Below are 21,127 nucleotides of genomic sequence, written 5' to 3' on the forward strand. Positions count from 1 at the left end.
CATTGTTGAATATACAAAAAGTTTATAGAAAAGCTAGTTTATTTTAATTGTTTAATTGAATAGGCAACATATTTTCAACTGACACTTTGAATATATATATATATATATATATATATATATATATATATATATATATATATATATATATATATATATATATATATATAAACAAAGAGATGAATAAACAAGTATTATATAAGTAGATATAAACAGTCAACATATACTAAATTATATTCATGACCATGTTATTTTATGTAATGCTGTTTGACATATACAATACATAATTAGTAGGATATATTCAATTATTGTAATTAGTAACTTATTATAATTAAGGTAGCAAAAATAATTAAAGCATAAATTAAATTAATAACAAATGAAGTTCTTAATTCTAAACAAAATTTTAACTATAAACATGATGGTACTATATACTACTTTTTTTTTTATCAAACTTAACCTTCAGAACAGTGATGGTCTAGGCATAAAGAGAGAAAGAGATAAAAACTTAAAATTTTTTATAACTCCATTTATGTGTTGTAAAATGCAATTGCTTTCCAGATTTGGTACTTATTTATATTATGCCTATTTATAGATATATTTTCATGTAACCCTAAGTATTGAAATAAACATGCTACTAAATATTTCATTATACAGGAGAATGACTCAGTTGGGAAAGGTAAATAAAAGATATTATTCACACAATGGGTAAGCAGTTTAAAACAATGACATGTAATATGTTTTACCATAGTATAAATAAAACAGCTTCAAGATAACACACAACATTGATGAAAGAAACAACAAGTTATTTTATATACATATATTTTATTGAAATATAAATAAATATGCCTTAAATATAATTCTAAAACCTTATCATTAATATTTTACTCATCAGGCAACATTAAAATAAATAAAATGAGATTTGTAAAGTCAAATATTTAGATGAAATCAGAAATAATTTGTAGAATAACCCTTGCTGTGAGGATTGTCATTTCTTCCATACACCTCTCTATGTGTTCTGTGATCTGTAGTTAAAATACAAACATTGTTTTTTATAAGTATAGAGCATATATGTAGAATAATATAGGATTACAGGTTGTGTCACAAAATGTATATTAATTAAAAAACTTTCATGTTACAACATTGATTCAAAACAACAAATCCTTTAAAAAAAAAGATTTTCAATCATTTTTGCTAGAAAGTAACCCCCCTCCCCCCCCTCTCCCCCCCCCCCCTCCACCCCCAGAACAAGGCATCTGGGATTTTTTTAAAAGTTTATTTACCTCTGTTTTTGTTTTGACCATTGAATCCATAACTTGAGAGCTCATAACTTGGATAGTGGGAGTCATAAAGTTGATTGGAGTCATAACGTTGATGGGCGTCATAACTTTGATGTTGTGAGTTATAATGTTTATTGGAGTCATACGTTTGATAATGGAAGTCATCAAGTTGGTGGGAGTCATACGTTTCATGATATGAGTCATAGGTTTGAAGTGGGGTTTTATATCTCTGTTGACGCTGGTCATAACTCAGTGTTTGTGAGTCATAAATCTGATGAGAGTCATAAGTTTCATAATCAGGGTCAAAGGTTTTTTTATGTCGATCATAACCTTGATGCTGGGGGTAATAACGTTGATGGGGTGGGCCAAACATCTCATTGTGTGGGTCATAACTCATATTTGGTATGTACGGCCTTGAAGTCTCAGCAGAATGAGAATAGTTCCTTGACTTTTGCTGTGAGTAGTTTACATTTAATGGAACATCTGCAGAGTGAGGAATTCAAAAATTTAAATAAAAGAATGCATATTCAAAACAAAACTAAATCTAATTTTTTGTTCAAAACTTTAACTATCTAAATATCAAACTTAAAATGATACCTAATATATATAATTATCTATTAATATATATATATATATATATATATATATATATATATATATATATATATATATATATATATATATATATATATATATATATATATATATATATATATATATATGCATAAATATTCATGAACTGGTTAACTTACAGTCAACCCAAGCTGGTACTTGACTTCCTTCCTGACGTGAATTGTTTTTACCACTCTGAAAGGTAGATGCCACAGGTAAGACTGGCGAACCTGCAGGTATTTTACTCACAGATTTTGTTGGTTTGGTTTTCTTTTTTCTAAAGATTGTAAAAACATTGTCTATGTCAATCAATTATTTAGAATAAATTATTTTTAAAACAAAAATTTGTTTAGCTATTTCTACAGCTGCTGCAAAGCCCAAAAAAAAAAGTTTGTAAAGTTGAGTGAAACATCTAGTGCCAACTTCTCTTATCTAATATTAACAATGCTATTACCTTTTCTTATGAATTATTTTCTTCTTTTCTGTTGATTTTTTCTTCTGTATTTTTGAACTTTTCTTCTTATACACTATGTAGACTATTATAGCCACAGTGAGAATTAGTATTACGAAGAGTGATACACCAACACTCAAACCAATTATAAAATTATTGTGATCTGTCAAAAAAACAACACTTGTCTTGTTAATTAGAAAACATAGATCAATTTCTCATCATTCAAAGATATCAATTTCAATGGGTTTTTTTCATATTTTGAATATAAAGTTTGAAAACTGAGGTGATACAACAACAATTTTGATTTGCAATTTATACATCTTTTTAATTTAAATTGTAAAGAAATATTCTAACCTTTCTCCTGCCAATGACTGTAAGAAAATAATTGATTTAAACAGTTATTTTAAAGGAATAAAACTAAACAAAATGTTTCTAAAATTACATTAACAGTTAGAGAAATCTTGTAGTTTTACAAAAAGTTAAATGAAAACTTACAGGAACGTTGTAGATTTACAAAAAGTTAAATGAAAACTTACATGCATTTTGCAACTTCTCCTATCTGCTGGCACTTCTCAGTTATATTACAGGGATCCATTTTAATCTTCACATCACAAGGTTTGTCTGCTGCACTGACTTAAAGTAAGGGAAACTTGGTTGAATTAAATTTGTTTGCTGCACTGACTTAAAGTAAGGGAAACTTGGTTGAATTAAATTTGTTTGCTGCACTGACTAAAGTAAGGGAAATTTGGTTGAATTAAATGTACATGCATTGAATTGAAATGTTGAAATTATTTCCTATATGATCTAAATTTTTACAAAGTTTGAGTAATCAATATTTCATTCATTTTGACTGCTAATCTGTAACATATGCTGTCATTTATAGCAACATAATAAAATAAAAATTTAAGAACACAATACAAAAATATACTGTTCTATACAACATGACAAAAGGTTTTCAGATTACTAATGGAAATTACAAAAATCAATTTCATTACAATCCATTTGTATGTCAATAATATACGTTGAAAACATTAACTATTGCTTACTTGTTTTCCCATTTAGGCTCATAGCAAGTATTGGTGCAGGAGTGGATTTAAGTTGTATGTTCTTCTCATTTAGCATAATTTTGTGAAATGCATTGGCGATGAGATATTCAGCATTATCAGCCTTGTTCAAAATATTAACTCTCACAGTACTGTTAGCTATAAGGCTACCCTTCCTGTAAAAAACATTGTTAATAGTCTATGTTGAATGTTTCATTTTAAATTTTAATAAATAGCTAAGCTATGTTGAGTAAACCCAAGCTTACTTCAATGTGTTTACTGTTACTGATAAAACTGAGACTACTTGCAGTTTTAGTTTTTCAAGAAGCTGAAATAAGACAAATTTTTATTCAACAATAATTTGGGCTATATACTTTGTTACTCTGATGGTACATGAATTTAAAATATTGAAAACAAACTGAATAATTTAAATTAGGTTTATGTTTTATGTGAGAATAAATAATGTACTTACATTAATTTCAACATCGTATTTAAGTTGCTTATAGTCATCTGAAAATTCTTGTGTTAGGAAACTGAGGCTAGCATTATATTGGAAAGTAACAACAGTAATTATATGTTTGACACTCACAAGTTCTGAAACAATAATTTTGGAACAAAAAAGAATAACTCAAACACTCAATGGTATAAGCACAATAAATAATTGAACATCCTTAGCACAACAGGAACAAGTGTTGTTTGAAAACTAAAATATTGTTTAGTAAAACTTCTATTTTAAACACTAAGTGTTTAATGCTAAGAAATGTTATAAGTTTTATCCCAAAAATAACTAAAGATGCAATAAAAATTTAAATAGAATTAATAAGCAAAAACTAAAGTTCCCTTAATACCTTCACAAACTTTTTTTTCAGTAAACTTTTCTGAAAAACCTTCTTTACAGGAACAATCATAAGATCCTTCATTATTCATACATTCTGAATTTTCAGGACAATCAAATATTTTGTCTCCACATTCATCAACATCAGTTTGACATCTGTCTCCAGTCCATCCTTGTTTACATACACAAGAGCCATTAACTTTATTACAGTAGTCAGTGTTTGATGTAACACAGCTACAATTTTGGTAGCAGTTGTGTCCAAATGTTCCATTCTCACATTCTGAAAAAAAAAGTTTTTAAATGATAAAACATTTTATTTTTACCATATTTAAGAACAAGGAATTCTTTAGTTTGAATCAAAAAAGAAAATTTCTGATATGGTACATTCTGCTGTGAAAAATTACAGGCATTAAATTAAAACACAATCTAATTAAATCAATAAATCAATTCTTTGTATAGTGGCTAAAGAACTATCAGTGAAATGTAAAAATTAAAATGAATTTTTAAAATAAAAGCGTAATCTAAAACTAAAAGAATACTTTAATTTGAGTTCTTAATTTCTTTTTTAAACAAATAATATTTTTATAATGGATTATAAAAATAATTAGTATACACAATTTTAAAATACTTTTTAAGCTACAATTTGAGAATAGGTTATAAAATAATCAGTTGCAAAAAACAGGATGTTGAATAAATATTTTTTGTTTGGATGAATATTTTATAATGTCCATTAAAAATTCATTATTATTATATAATATTTATATTTATATTATGTAATAATTATAAAGCTTACTTTTTACATGTGTCTATCATCTATTTCGACCTTTAATAAATTTAATGTTTTCAAGAAGAATAATTCACATACCTATGCATTGTGTTTTATTTATAATAGTCTTTTTAAAACCATCAATACAGTCACAATCATAAGATCCATTCGTGTTGATACAATTAGAATGTTCAGGACAATCAAACGTTTTGTTTCCACATTCATCAAAATCAGTTTGACATCTGTCTCCAGTCCATCCTTGTTTACATACACAAGAGCCATTAACTTTATTACAGTAGTCAGTGTTTGATGTAACACAGCTACAATTTTGGGAGCAGTTGTGTCCAAATGTTCCATTCTCACATTCTGAAAAAAAAAAATTTTATAATATAAAACATTATCTTTTTACCATAACTAGAAACAATTTTTTTTTATTCAAAAAGGAAAATATGATATGGTAAATACTGCTGTGAAAAATTGCAGGCGTAAAAATGAAAATAGAAAAAATTAAATCAATAAATGAATTCTTTGCATAGTGGCTAATGAAAAATCAGTGAAATGTAAAAATTGAAAAAAAATTTTTTAACAAAAGCTGAATCCAAAACAAATTGATTACTTCAATTTGAGTTCTTAATTTCAAATTTAAGTAATTAATATTGATATTATGGATTTTAAAAATGATTAGTATACACAATTTTAAAACACTTTTTAAGCTACAATTTGAGAAAAGCTTATAAAAGACTTGATGCAAAAAATAGAATTTTGAATAAATATTTTTTGTTTCGATGAATATTTTATGTCATTTAAAAATTCATTTTTATTGAATAATATTTATTTCTATATTCTAAAATAATTATAAAGCTTAATTTCTTAAATATATCTATCATCTATTTCTACCCTTTTGTGAATTTAATATGTTTTTCAGAAGAATAATTCACACACCTATGCATTGTGTTTTATTTATAATAGTCTTTTTATAACCATCAATACAGTCACAATCATAGGATCCATTTGTGTTGATACAATTAGAATGTTCAGGACAATCAATCAGTTTGCCTCCACATTCATCAACATCAGTTTGACATCTGTCTCCAGTCCATCCTTGTTTACATACACAAGAGCCATTAACTTTATTACAGTAGTCAGTGTTTGATGTAACACAGCTACAATTTTGGGAGCAATTGTGTCCAAATGTTCCATTCTCACATTCTGAAGAAAAGAATAATTTAAAAAAACAAACATTCCCACTTACCATCTATTACAATAAGCAATGTTTTAATTTGATTTAAATTGTAAACATTTGATACAGTAAATACTGGGGAGAAAATATACAGCCATAAAAATTTAAATCCAAGCAATTAAAATTTCAATAAATAAATTCTATGCAAATATAGAGTTTATTTATATAAATGAAATAAATACTAAAAACTTTAAAAATACATACACAAATATTTCAAATCCTTTAGAAATGTTTAATTATGGAATTGAATTTTTCATACAAACAAATATGTTCTTTATTTCTGGTGTTAATTATGTAATTAAGTGCCTAAAACTAAAAAAAGGAACAACATATAATAAATTTTACATACCTATGCATTGTGCTTTATTTAAAATAGTCTTTTTAAAACCATCAATACAGTCACAATCATAAGATCCAATTGTGTTGATACAATTAGAATGTTCAGGACAATCAAACGTTTTGTTTCCACATTCATCAAAATCAGTTTGACATTTGTCTCCAGTCCATCCTTGTTTACATACACAAGAGCCATTAACTGTATTACAGTAGTCAGTGTTTGATGTAACACAGCTACAATTGTGGGAGCAGTTGTGTCCAAATGTTCCATTCTCACATTCTGAAAAAAAAAATGTTATAATATAAAACATTATCTTTTTACCATAGCTAGAAACAATTTTTTTTTTTCAAAAAGGAAAAATCTGATACATTAAATACTGCTGTGAAAAATTGCAGGCGATAAAATGAAAATACAAACAAATTAAATCAATAAATGAATTCTTTGCATAGTGGCTAATGAAAAATCAGGGAAATGTAAAAATTGAAAAAAAATTTTTTAACAAAAGCTGAATCCAAAACAAATTGATTACTTCAATTTGAGTTCTTAATTTCAAATTTAAGTAATTAATATTGATATTATGGATTTTAAAAATGATTAGTATACACAATTTTAAAACACTTTTTAAGCTACAATTTGAGAAAAGCTGATAAAAAACTTGATGCAAAAAATAGAATTTTGAATAAATATTTTTTGTTTCGAAGAACATTTTATAATGTCCATTAAAAATTTATTTTTATTGAATAATATTTATATCTATATTCTAAAATAATTATAAAGCTTAATTCCTTAAATGTATCTATCATCTATTTCGACCCTTTAGTGAATTTAATGTTTTTCAGAAGAATAATTCACACACCTATGCATTGTGTTTTATTTATAATAGTCTTTTTAAAACCATCAATACAGTCACAATCATAAGATCCGTTTGTGTTGACACAATCAGAATGTTCAGGACAATCAAATATTTTGTCTCCACATTCATCAAAATCAGTTTGACATCTGTCTCCAGTCCATCCTTGTTTACATACACAAGAGCCATTAACTTTATTACAGTAGTCAGTGTTTGATGTAACACAGCTACAATTTTGGGAGCAGTTGTGTCCAAATGTTCCATTCTCACATTCTGAAAAAAAAAAATTTTATAATATAAAACATTATCTTTTTACCATAACTAGAAACAATTTTTTTTTTATTCAAAAAGGAAAATCTGATACGGTAAATACTGTTGTGAAAAATTGCAGGCGTAAAAATGAAAATAGAAAAAATTAAATCAATAAATGAATTCTTTGCATAGTGGCTAATGAAAAATCAGTGAAATGTAAAAATTGAAAAATTTTTTTTTAACAAAAGCTGAATCCAAAACAAATTGATTACTTCAATTTGAGTTCTTAATTTCAAATTTAAGTAATTAATATTGATATTATGGATTATAAAAATGATTAGTATACACAATTTTAAAACACTTTTTAAGCTACAATTTGAGAAAAGCTTATAAAAGACTTGATGCAAAAAATAGAATTTTGAATAAATATTTTTTGTTTCGATGAATATTTTATAATGTCATTTAAAAATTCATTTTTATTGAATAATATTTATTTCTATATTCTAAAATAATTATAAAGCTTAATTTCTTAAATATATCTATCATCTATTTCCACCCTTTTATGAATTTAATATGTTTTTCAGAAGAATAATTCACACACCTATGCATTGCGTTTTATTTATAATAGTCTTTTTATAACCATCAATACAGTCACAATCATAGGATCCATTTGTGTTGACACAATTAGAATGTTCAGGACAATCAATTAGTTTGCCTCCACATTCATCAACATCAGTTTGACATCTGTCTCCAGTCCATCCTTGTTTACATACACAAGAGCCATTAACTTTATTACAGTAGTCAGTGTTTGATGTAACACAGCTACAATTTTGGGAGCAATTGTGTCCAAATGTTCCATTCTCACATTCTGAAGAAAAGAATAATTTAAAAAAACAAACATTCCCACTTACCATCTATTACAATAAGCAATGTTTTAATTTGATTTAAATTGTAAACATTTGATACAGTAAATACTGGGGAGAAAATATACAGCCATAAAAATTTAAATCCAAGCAATTAAAATTTCAATAAATAAATTCTATGCAAATATAGAGTTTATTTATATAAATGAAATAAATACTAAAAACTTTAAAAATACATATACAAATATTTCAAATCCTTTAGAAATGTTTAATTATGGGATTGAATTTTTCATACAAACAAATATGTTCTTTATTTCTGGTGTTAATTATGTAATTAAGTGCCTAAAACTAAAAAAAGGAACAACAGATAATAAATTTTACATACCTATGCATTGTGCTTTATTTAAAATAGTCTTTTTAAAACCATCAATACAGTCACAATCATAAGATCCATTTGTGTTGATACAATTAGAATGTTCAGGACAATCAAACGTTTTGTTTCCACATTCATCAAAATCAGTTTGACATCTGTCTCCAGTCCATCCTTGTTTACATACACAAGAGCCATTAACTGTATTACAGTAGTCAGTGTTTGATGTAACACAGCTACAATTGTGGGAGCAGTTGTGTCCAAATGTTCCATTCTCACATTCTGAAAAAAAAAATGTTATAATATAAAACATTATCTTTTTACCATAGCTAGAAACAATTTTTTTTTTTCAAAAAGGAAAAATCTGATATGGTAAATACTGCTGTGAAAAATTGCAGGCGATAAAATGAAAATACAAACAAATTAAATCAATAAATGAATTCTTTGCATAGTGGCTAATGAAAAATCAGTGAAATGTAAAAATTGAAAAAAATTTTTTTAACAAAAGCTGAATCCAAAACAAATTGATTACTTCAATTTGAGTTCTTAATTTCAAATTTAAGTAATTAATATTGATATTATGGATTTTAAAAATGATTAGTATACACAATTTTAAAACACTTTTTAAGCTACAATTTGAGAAAAGCAGATAAAAAACTTGATGCAAAAAATAGAATTTTTAATAAATATTTTTTGTTTTGAAGAATATTTTATAATGTCCATTAAAAATTCATTTTTATTGAATAATATTTATATCTATATTCTAAAATAATTATAAAGCTTAATTCCTTAAATCTATCATCTATTTCGACCCTTTTGTGAATTTAATGTTTTTCAGAAGAATAATTCACACACCTATGCATTGTGTTTTATTTATAATAGTATTTTTAAAACCATCAATACAGTCACAATCATAAGATCCATTTGTGTTGACACAATTAGAATGTTCAGGACAATCAATTAGTTTGCCTCCACATTCATCAACATCAGTTTGACATCTGTCTCCAGTCCATCCTTGTTTACATACACAAGAGCCATTAACTTTATTACAGTAGTCAGTGTTTGATGTAACACAGCTACATTTTTGGGAGCAGTTGTGTCCAAATGTTCCATTCTCACATTCTGAAGAAAAGAATAATTTAAAAAAAAAACATTCTCACTTACCATCTATTACAATAAGCAATGTTTTAATTTGATTTAAATTATAAACATTTGATACAGTAAATACTGGGGGGAAAATATACAGCCATAAAAATTTAAATCCAAGCAATTAAATTTTCAATAAATAAATTCTATGCAAATATAGTTTATTTATATAAATGAAATAAATACTAAAAACTTTAAAAATACATATACAAATATTTCAAATCCTTTAGAAATATTTAATTATGGGATTGAATTTTTCATACAAACAAATATGTTCTTTATTTCTGGTGTTAATTATGTAATTAAGTGCCTAAAACTAAAAAAAAGGAACAACAGATAATAAATTTTACATACCTATGCATTGTGCTTTATTTAAAATAGTCTTTTTAAAACCATCAATACAGTCACAATCATAAGATCCATTCGTGTTGACACAATTAGAATTTTCAGGACAATCAAACGTTTTGTTTCCACATTCATCAAAATCAGTTTGACATCGGTCTCCAGTCCATCCTTGTTTACATACACAAGAGCCATTAACTTTATTACAGTAGTCAGTGTTTGATGTAACACAGCTACAATTTTGGGAGCAGTTGTGTCCAAATGTTCCATTCTCACACTCTGAAAAAAAATTAGTTTTCAAAATATAAAGATTATTTTTTACCAAATCTAAAAAGAGCAATGTTTTAATTTGATTTAATTAACGTGGAAAACTCTGATATGGTAAATTCTGCTGTGAAAATTTGCAGGCATAAAATTGAATATCTAAGCAATTTAAATTTAAAAAAAATTGAAGTCTTTGCATAGTGGCTAAAGAACAATCAGTGAAATGTAAAATTTAAATGACTTTTTTTTTAAACAAAAGCTAAAACTAAAATAAATAACTTATTTTAATTTTAATTCTTAATTTCAAATATATATGTAATTAGTATCATTATTATGGATTATAAATATAATTAGTATACACAATTGTAAAATTCATTTAAGAAAAAATCTGAAAAAGCTTATAAAATAATAAGTTATAAAAAGTTGGAGGTTAAATAAATAATTTTAGTTTGCATGAATATTTTATAATGTCCATTATAAAATTCACTATAATTATGAAATATTTATTTTATTTAATAATTATAATGCTTACTTCTTTAAATGTGTCTATCATCTATTTGAACATCGGGTAAATTTAATGTTTTCAAAAAAATAATTTACAAACCTATGCATTGTGCTTTATTTAAAATAGTCTTTTTGAAACCATCAATACAGTCACAACCATAGGATCCATTTGTGTTGACACAATTAGAATGTTCAGGACAATCAAATGTTTTGTTTCTGCATTCATCAACATCAGTTTGACATGTGTCTCCAGTCCATCCTTGTTTACATACACAAGAGCCATTAACTTTATTACAGTAGTCAGTGTTTGGTGTAACACAGTTACAATTTTGGGAGCAGCTGTTTCCAAATTTTCCATTCTCACATTCTGAAAAAAAATTTAGTTTTTAAAAGATAAAACATTATTTTTTTTACTATATCTAAGAACAAGAATTCTTTAAATTTAATTAAAAAAGGAAAAATCTGATATGGTAAATTCTGCTGTGAATAATTATGGGCATTAATATGAAAATACAAACAAATTAAATAAATAAATAAATTCTTTGCATAGTGGCTAATGAAAAATCAGTGAATTGTAAAAATTAAAATGAAATTTGTTTTAAAAAAAGCTGAATTTAAAACAAATAGATTACTTTAATTTGAGTTCTTAATTTCAAATTTTAAAAAACGATATTTTGGATTTTAAAAACTTTTTAAGCTACACTTTGAGAAAAGCTTATAAAAAAATTAGATGCAAAAAATAGCATGTTAAATAAATATTATTTTGTTTGCATGAATATTTTATGTCCATAAAAAATCATTTTTATTATATAATATGTATATGTATATTTTACAATAATTATAAAGCTTACTTCTTTAAATGAGTCTATTATCTATTTCGACCTTTTGTAAATTTAATATATTTTCCAGAAAAATAATTTACACACCTATGCATTGTGTTTTATTTAAAATTGTCTTTTTAAAACCATCAATACAGTCACAATCATAAGATCCATTTGTGTTGACACAATTAGAATGTTCAGGACAATCAAATATTTTGTCTCCACATTCATCAACATCAGTTTGACATCTGTCTCCAGTCCATCCTTGTTTACATACACATGAGCCATTTACTTTATTACAGTAGGCAGTGTTTGATGTAACACAGCTACAATTTTGGGAGCAGTTGTGTCCAAATGTTCCATTCTCACATTCTGAAAAAAAAAATTAATAATGGGTTTTTAAATAAATCATTCCAATCAATTTAATCTATGTTCTTTGTGAAGCAAAGTTATGTAAGTTACATTAATTAATTTCTAAATTTGAAAGCAAAATTAGCCAATTATGTATTACTTATTATGTTAGTAAAAAGTAAACTTTAAAAAACTGATATCATTAATTTGGAATAAATGAATTAAATTGCAATGATGACATTTTTCTTTACCCTGCTACTCAATTAACTTTACTTTTCTTTATTGCTAAGTAGCTTTTATTTTCAATGGTTTGTAAGTTACTGGTCCATGTTACATATGATTTTGTCATTACAAAGATCCTATAATCTTAATGCTAAATGATTTTCTATAAAGTGATGTAACTATCTATTTAGTAATACCTGCGTCACATTTTAATCCATTCCAGCCGTCTTCACATCTACAAGAACCACTAAACTTATCACACATTTTATCCAATGAATTGACACATCCACATTCTTGACTGCAGTTGAAACCGTACTTAAGTTCTGGACATTCTAAAACAAGGATATTTTCCTTTTCAATGATACAATTTTATGTTCAATGTTTAAAAATATCTTAAGCAATTATCTTTTTGTTATTTAAACATATTTTCAACAAACTGTATTACTACGAATTTAATTTTGCATAAAGTTAGATTTTGCTTTTTGCTAAATTTTATCTTCAGTCAGAAAAAAAGAAAGGTTTTTTTTAAGTAATTGTTTTATTGTAGCTTTAACTTTCATTTCAAGTCTCCAGTTTATATAACTTATCTGTTGATCTCAAATGTTAAACAGTTATGAACAATAACTTATTAATATACTTATATTCTTTACAATAATAAACTAACCACATTCTAGCAATGTTTACAATCTGAACTGAAGAAGTTACCTATACATTCACAGTCATTACAGTGTTTCCATCGTCCTTCAATACAATTACAAGTAAATCCACCAGGTGTATTTGTACATTTTTCATAGTTTGTAGAGTTACAAATGTCACTTGGTGCTGCACATTCATCTACATCTTCGTCACATTTATCTCCTTTCCAGCCTTCAGAACAGGAACATGTTCCATCAGTTTTGTTACAGACAGATTGTGGCCCACACGAACAATTGTTCTGGCAAGATGGGCCAAAAAAGTTGTCATCACATTCTAGAAGGGGAAACATTTTTTAAATATTCTTACTTTATAAATCTTTTATTTTATATTTTCTCATTTACTTAATTAAGAGTCTCTACAAAAAAAAACTTATTTCTTTCACAATTTTTAATTAAATTAGAGAACATTTGGAATGTATAGAGGAAAAAATGCAATATGTTCACTTTTTTGTGAAATGGATGTAGGCCTACATTCCTACTTATATTGTCAATAATACACTCATGTACAATGTCACAAAAGTAGAATGTGAATATTTTATGAATGTTTAAAAAATAATATTTTGCACTATTTTAATTTGGAATGAAGTTTTTTAAACTCATTTTTTTTTAAATTGTATTTTTTGGACACGCTGCATTTGTCCTCTAAACACTCAATTATTTTGTTTAAAGAAAAAAGATTTTACAAACTAAAGACCTTCACAAGTTTGGTTACTAGCATTTCGTACAAAATAGCCATCATGGCACACACAAGAAAAACTTCCATTGGTGTTTATGCAGTAAGAATTTTCTTGACAAATATTGTGTACTTGACATTCATCAATGTCTAGCTCACAGTTGCTGCCATTCCAGCCCTCGCTACAACCACAAGTGCCATCCACTTTGTTGCACTGTTCTGTGTTTTGCATTGCACAGCTACACCTTTCAACACAACCTGGGCCATAGTAGCCTCTTGCACAACCTTAGGATTATACAGATGGTAAATTCTATGTAAACATGGGATATATTAACATGACTTGTGTTTGTTTGCCTGCTCTGCTCTGTCATGTTTTCTTTTTATGTGGTGGTCTATTGTGGAATAAACATCTATTTACACTCAATAATCATGAAATTAAAGTTGTTCATTAGACATAACTTTTTGTTCTAGATATGTTTCTACTAACAATGCAAAGCAATGGTACAGTATTTAGAAAATAAAGTTTAAGTATAGTTTTGTAATAGATTGAGATAATTGTGAGGTCAAGGGAACTCACTCTTCTGTATTAGTATTATATTTATATTGTTATCTTGAGTGATGTCCCTTGTATATCGTACTTCCTTCCTTTTTCCATCATGGCTGTAAATAAAGACTGTTAACAACCAACGCGGCTTCTCGTCAGTGATTACAATCTATCACATTTTGGCGACGAGGATAAAAATCGACTAGAAAGAGCACCTACTTACGCAAAAAAGAGGTTTGCTAGAGCATATTAGCTAAGTATTTCTAGAATAATGGCGCTGTATGGCCAAATAAAAGAATTTGATTCGAATGATGAAATCATTCAGGATTACCTAGATAGGTTAAGCTTTTACCTTGAAGCAAACAACGTGACGATAGAAGCCAAAAAGAGAGCTGTTTTGTTAACAGTCATAGGGCCTCAACAATTTAGGCTACTAAAGGACTTATGCGCACCAGCTAGTCTAACTACCAAGAGCTTTAACGAGCTGAGCAAATTGCTAACAGACCACCATGCGCCTACCCCATCAAAGTTTCTATGTCGAGCTAGATTTGACAGTAGGACTCGTCAACCAAACGAGTCAATATCAGAATATGTTGCTGCTTTACGTCATTTAAGTGAATTTTGTGAATTCGGCGATACGCTGTCTGACAGACTATGTGAAAAGTTTGTGACAGGTGTAAACAGCCCTGATATTCAAAGAAAGTTGCTGCTCGAGTCAGATCTAACATTAGAAAAAGCAATACAACTTGCAACTTTATTCCAGCAGTCATCAGATGCGGCGAAATCTCTTACGCCTTCAGGGATCCATGCAGTAAACAGCAGGTTAGTCAATAAACATCAACCCCATCAGAGCATTCCAACTTATGCTAAACAGCCTGCTCGTTCAAATCCTAGATCTAAATCTAGTAATAATTATCAAAAATGTCATCGATGCAAAGGTCCCCATGCATCTCATCGGTGCAAGTTCAAGTTAGCAACTTGTTATAAGTGCAGTAAGCAAGGTCACATTGCCAAGGCCTGCTTTGCAAAGTCTTCGTCTGTTGCTAAATCTAGCCAGTCAAGACAGTACCGCAACCAAAGGCAGCACTATGTTAACTCTCACCAAGACTACCTAACCCAACCAATGAACCACTCTACCAGTGAAAATGCTCAAACTGATTCGCAGCCGGATTTCAACCTGTTCTCTGTGAAATCAATAAGTCATGCTCCCATCAATGTACCAGTTTATATCAACGGTAAGAGCATCAGCTTCCAACTTGACACTGGAGCATCTCTAACAGTCATAACAAAGAAAGATTTTGACGCTGTCACAGGAGGATCAGTGCCTCTACAGCCATGTCACAAGTGTCTAACAACATACACTGGTGACAATGTTCCGGTAATAGGAGAGTGTATGGTTCATGTAAGTTATAATGGTCAAAGTGTTAAACTTCCTCTTCTTGTGGTTGAAGGAAATGGACCACCATTACTAGGTAGGAACTGGTTAGTTGATCTTAAGTTAAATTGGGAGAGTATAATAATATGTTCATTGAAGAATGTAAGAGAATCTAGTCTTACTTCACTAGATAAAGTAATATCTGAAAATAAAAGTGTTTTTGGCAATTCAGGTTTACTAAATGATAGAACAGTGAAGTTAAGCATTAAAGACACAAATCCAAGATACTGCAAAGCTAGAGTTCCACCTTATGCAATGAGGAATAAAATTGAAAATGAGCTAAGTAGATTGGAATCTAATGGCATCCTAAAGAAGGTAGACTATTCCGATTGGGCAACGCCCATTGTGCCAGTGTTAAAGAAGGATGGTTCTATAAGAATTTGTGGAGATTATAAAACTACACTGAATAAGCAAATAGAGCTAAATAGGTACCCTATACCTAACATTGAGGAAATTTCTTTGAATTTGGCAGGAGGAGACAAATTCACTGAATTAGACTTTAGTCATGCTTACACTCAACTAGAACTGCATCCAGATTCAAAAGTCTATACGACAATAAACACACATAAAGGACTCTACCAATATGAAAGACTATGTTTTGGCATATCATCTAGCCCTGGAATTTTCCAAGCGGTCATGGACAGTATTTTTAAGGATATTCCAAATGTTTGTGTTTACTTTGACAATGTGTACATAACTGGTAAGAATGACACTGAACATCTTAAAACACTTGATAAAGTATTGAAAATTGTTGGTGAAAAAGGTTTAAAGATAAACAAAGATAAATGTCGATTCATGCTGACAGAAATTAGTTTTCTTGGTTATATATTGAGCAAACAAGGCATCAGACCTCAACCTGAGAAAACAAGCCATTAAAGAAGCACCCAAACCTGAAAATACCCAACAACTAAGAGCTTTTTTGGGCTTGATAAATTACTATGCAAAGTTCATAGGAAATCTGTCTGGTAAACTATCACCACTGTACAAGCTGCTACAGAAAAATGCAACTTGGCACTGGGGTAAACAACAAGATACTGCTTTTAATACAGCAAAAGAGGCTTTGTCTTCTGACACCTTACTAACTCACTATGACCCAGGGAAAAGACTTGTATTGACATGTGATGCTTCACCAGATGGTGTAGGAGCAGTCTTGTCCCACATGGATGAGATTGAGAAGGGTGACAGACCCATTGCTTTTGCCAGTAGATCTTTGAACCAGGCTGAGAAAAATTATTCTCAGTTAGATAGGGAAGGCTTAGGCATCATTTTTGGTGTTAAGAAATTTCATAAGTTTCTGTTTGGTAGGAAGTTCACCATCTTTACAGATCATAAACCATTGCTAGGTTTATTTGGAGAAAACAAAACCCTACCTGAGCATGCCTCACCAAGAATTCAAAGATGGGCTATCACACTAACTGCATACAATTATGAATTGAGATACAAACCTGGATCTGAGAATAGTGCAGATAGTCTTAGTAGATTACCTTTAAAAAACCAAAGCCTTAGCTATGTACCAGAAGATGTATTTGTTCTCTTCACTATCATGGATAACTCCAATATAAATGTGAATGATATTAAGAGAGAAACACAAAAAGATGAGTGCTTAATAAAAGTATATGAGTACTGTAAGAATGGTTGGCCTGAAGAGTCAGTGAATGAGGACTTAAAGCCATATAAAATAAGAAAAACAGAGTTAAGTCTAGAAGATGGATGTATACTATGGGGGTCAAGAGTAATTATCCCCAAAATGTTACAAAAAGAAGTTTTAAGAACTTTACATGATACTCATCTTGGTTCTTCCAAAATGAAGAGTCTAGCAAGATCATGGTTCTGGTGGCCACATATGGATGCTGATATTGAAAAATATGTAAAACTTTGTTCAAGCTGTGCACAACATTCAAATCAACCAGCTACAGCACCTTTGCAAAACTGGGACTGGCCAATCGAACCATGGAAACGTATACATATAGATTTCGCAGGACCTTTCATGAACAAAATGTTCTTAATTGTTATTGATTCACATTCTAAATGGTTAGAAGTTAAAATCATGAACACAATCACTGCAAATGATACCATTATAGAACTGAAGGAAATATTTTCAACTCATGGATTACCAGATCAAATTGTTTCAGATAATGGGCCTAGTTTCACAGCTCATGAGTTTAAACTGTTTTGTGTGGCAAATGGTATTGAGCATATAACCACATCCCCCTATCATCCTGCTGGGAATGGTTTGGCTGAAAGAGCGGTAGGCATATTCAAAACCGCTATGGTAAAAATGAATACCGGTAACAAGTTTTCTCTTAGAGAAAGAGTAAACAGGTTCTTAACCAAATACCGCACAACTCCTCATATAACAACAGGTGTTGCACCATGTGAATTGTTATGTGGTAGGAAAATTAAAACTCATCTTGACCTACTACATCCAACTGTTCAAAGGTCTGTTTCCCAACATCAACATACACAAAAAGTAAATCATGACAAATCATCCATTGAAAGAGAATTTGCAGTTAATGATAATGTGTATCTAAGAAATTATGGGAGAAGGGAAAAATGGATACCAGGTCAAATTGTTCAATGTACAGGACCTGTGTCTTATAAAGTTAAAAATAACTTGTGCAGATAATAAGTGTGAATCTATCAATCCCACCAAATCTGAACAGTTCACACCAACTCAGTTTGTTCCACAACCAAGTTCTGTTGATATGAGTGAACCAAGTTGTCTGGAGTCAGAAAATGTAAATTCTGGAGTTAATGATTTAAATCCTAGACCTCCTGAGATAGAGAATCCAGATGGTCAGAATCTTGGGTCACCAAATCAAAAGCCACTGAGAAGGTCAAGCAGGACAATCAAAGTCCCAAATAAGTTAGACCTATGATTCTAAAGGTCAAAAGGACTTTGACATCATTGTTTGTATTTTAATTGTGTTGTAACATATTGTGCATTGTTTGTAAGGATGTAATCTACCATAGTGTTCATGTTACAATATAATTGGTGATTTTAGGATACTATCAATTGTTCTATTGAGAGATGTGTTATTGTGTTCTAAGGGTAAAGGGATGTAATAGATTGAGATAATTGTGAGGTCAAGGGAACTCACTCTTCTGTATTAGTATTATATTTATATTGTTATCTTGAGTGATGTCCCTTGTATATCGTACTTCCTTCCTTTTTCCATCATGGCTGTAAATAAAGACTGTTAACAACCAACGCGGCTTCTCGTCAGTGATTACAATCTATCACAAGTTTAAATTGATGTTGTGGCTTTGAATTAAAAACCAAACAGAACTGATAAATAAAAAAGAACCAGTAATGTGGCTGTAAAACTAATTAACCTTCACCTGAGCATGAAACTCCATCTAAATTTAGAGTCTTGCCAACATTGCATACACAGACGAAACTTGTATTTTCTTTTGTTTCAACACATCCTTCCAGACAAATATTTCCAGAACAAAGATCCAAGTCTTTAAAAACCATGCAAAAAAATTGGGTATGAATGATCCAGTAAAATATTTTATTTATTTTAAAAAAGTGTTGGGAGTGATAGAATTAAACTTTCAGACTCACAACTATAACTTAAAAAATGTTGAGAGAGATAAAGTTAGTATTACCTTCAAACGGACAACTATCGATTTTAAAGTGTTGAGAGAGATAAACTTAGTTTTACCTTCACACGGGCAACTATCAATTTTAAAGTGTTGAGAGAGATAAACTTAGTTTTACCTTCACACGGGCAACTATCAATTTTAAAGTGTTGAGAGAGATAAACTTAGTTTTACCTTCACACGGGCAACTATCAATTTTAAAGTGTTGAGAGAGATAAACTTAGTTTTACCTTCAGACGGGCAACTATCAATTTTAAAGTGTTGAGAGAGATAAACTTAGTTTTACCTTCACACGGGCAACTATCAATTTTAAAGTGTTGAGAGAGATAAACTTAGTTTTACCTTCACACGGGCAACTATCAATTTTAAAGTGTTGAGAGAGATAAACTTAGTTTTACCTTCACACGGGCAACTATCAATTTTAAAGTGTTGAGAGAGATAAACTTAGTTTTACCTTCACAATAATAACTATCACTTAAAAAGTGTTGAGAGAGATAAACTTAGTTTTACCTTCACATTGACAACCATCAGAGATTCTTCCCCAGCCAGGTTGACATTCACAGACAAACCCTCCTTCTGTGTTAACACAAACTTCTGTAGAGCTGCAGTTGGCCACCTTCTCTGCACATTCATCAACATCTTTATCACAGTTATCTCCCTCCCAGCCTTCAATGCAGGCACACGATCCATTGATTTTGTTACAGACAGATTGAGGTCCACATTCACAGTGATTAAGACAATTGGATCCATAAAAATTGTCTTCACATTCTAAATTTAGAAAAATGTTATAAAAACGTTATTAGCAGCTTCTTCCCTTATGTGCATTATCATTACCTAAGGAATGAGATCATCTTTAAGTTTTTAATTATAAATTTACTATATCTAAATAAAGAAAGTTTAATGTGTATTAACTTTTTACATAGATTAGTAAGTTTTGTTAATTAATTATTTTTTAATTTGTAGGTAATCAAATCAGTGCTATTTTAAAAACAAAGATTGTCTCAATTAACATAAAAAAAAGTTGAAGATAAAATGCTTTTAACTGCGACATATTACCTGTACATTGGCCATCTTTCATTACATATCCTAGAGGGCAGTAGCATATGAATGACCCATTAGTATTCCAACACAACTGCCCTGCTGGACATGGCCCATTGACCACACACTCATCAACATCTGTATCACATCTGGTGCCAGTCCACCCGACGTCACATCTGCAGCCACTGACTGGGTCACACACACCACGCCCATTACACTCACACACCTGTGAGCAGTTCTCTCCATAGGTGGGGAATTCACATGCTGTGTTTAAAGTTTTTTTTAAATATTCATAAATCTGTAGATGATATTTGGCATAATGCAAAGCTGCTCATAAGATTTACTAGTTTTTTAAATATTCATAAATCTGTAGATGTTATTTGGCATAATGCAAAGCTACTCGTAAGATTTACTAGTTTAGGGTACCTGGAAATTAAAAGATAAGTAACTGAAAAGATATAAACATTTGAAGGACTGCATATGTGCATGAATTCCTTTCCTTAGATGAGGAGTTGTAAATTTATATTATTAAAAAGAAAAAAAAATGACTTTAACATGGACTTGAACAAGAAAATAGATCAGACTTTAGTCTA

General features: G+C 29.2%; 1 protein-coding gene across 1 annotated transcript in view; it reads right to left on the reverse strand.

The window, feature by feature from the left end:
- Positions 1–252: 252 nt before the first annotated feature.
- LOC131937116 (uncharacterized) overlaps positions 253–21,127 on the reverse strand; it is a 31,253-nt gene continuing 10,378 nt past the window's right edge. Inside the window, exons 19-43 of the mRNA XM_059294309.1 lie at positions 20,553–20,798; positions 20,007–20,264; positions 19,233–19,355; positions 13,933–14,196; positions 13,249–13,512; positions 12,741–12,875; positions 12,076–12,342; positions 11,250–11,516; positions 10,394–10,660; positions 9,749–10,015; positions 8,909–9,175; positions 7,415–7,681; positions 6,571–6,837; positions 5,924–6,190; positions 5,081–5,347; positions 4,229–4,495; positions 3,853–3,974; positions 3,647–3,708; positions 3,384–3,556; positions 2,874–2,970; positions 2,692–2,708; positions 2,341–2,500; positions 2,027–2,163; positions 1,278–1,757; positions 253–1,019 (exon numbers count right to left, since the gene is read on the reverse strand). Coding sequence (XP_059150292.1) covers positions 943–1,019; positions 1,278–1,757; positions 2,027–2,163; positions 2,341–2,500; positions 2,692–2,708; positions 2,874–2,970; positions 3,384–3,556; positions 3,647–3,708; positions 3,853–3,974; positions 4,229–4,495; positions 5,081–5,347; positions 5,924–6,190; positions 6,571–6,837; positions 7,415–7,681; positions 8,909–9,175; positions 9,749–10,015; positions 10,394–10,660; positions 11,250–11,516; positions 12,076–12,342; positions 12,741–12,875; positions 13,249–13,512; positions 13,933–14,196; positions 19,233–19,355; positions 20,007–20,264; positions 20,553–20,798 — 5,285 coding nt within the window. The 3' untranslated portion in view covers positions 253–942. The remainder of the gene's footprint in view (positions 1,020–1,277; positions 1,758–2,026; positions 2,164–2,340; positions 2,501–2,691; positions 2,709–2,873; positions 2,971–3,383; positions 3,557–3,646; positions 3,709–3,852; positions 3,975–4,228; positions 4,496–5,080; positions 5,348–5,923; positions 6,191–6,570; positions 6,838–7,414; positions 7,682–8,908; positions 9,176–9,748; positions 10,016–10,393; positions 10,661–11,249; positions 11,517–12,075; positions 12,343–12,740; positions 12,876–13,248; positions 13,513–13,932; positions 14,197–19,232; positions 19,356–20,006; positions 20,265–20,552; positions 20,799–21,127) is intronic.

The sequence above is a fragment of the Physella acuta genome, unplaced genomic scaffold, assembly GCF_028476545.2.
Source record: "Physella acuta isolate Inbredline_101_S28 unplaced genomic scaffold, ASM2847654v3 ptg000200l, whole genome shotgun sequence".
In the NCBI taxonomy this organism is placed as follows: Eukaryota; Metazoa; Mollusca; class Gastropoda; family Physidae; genus Physella; species Physella acuta.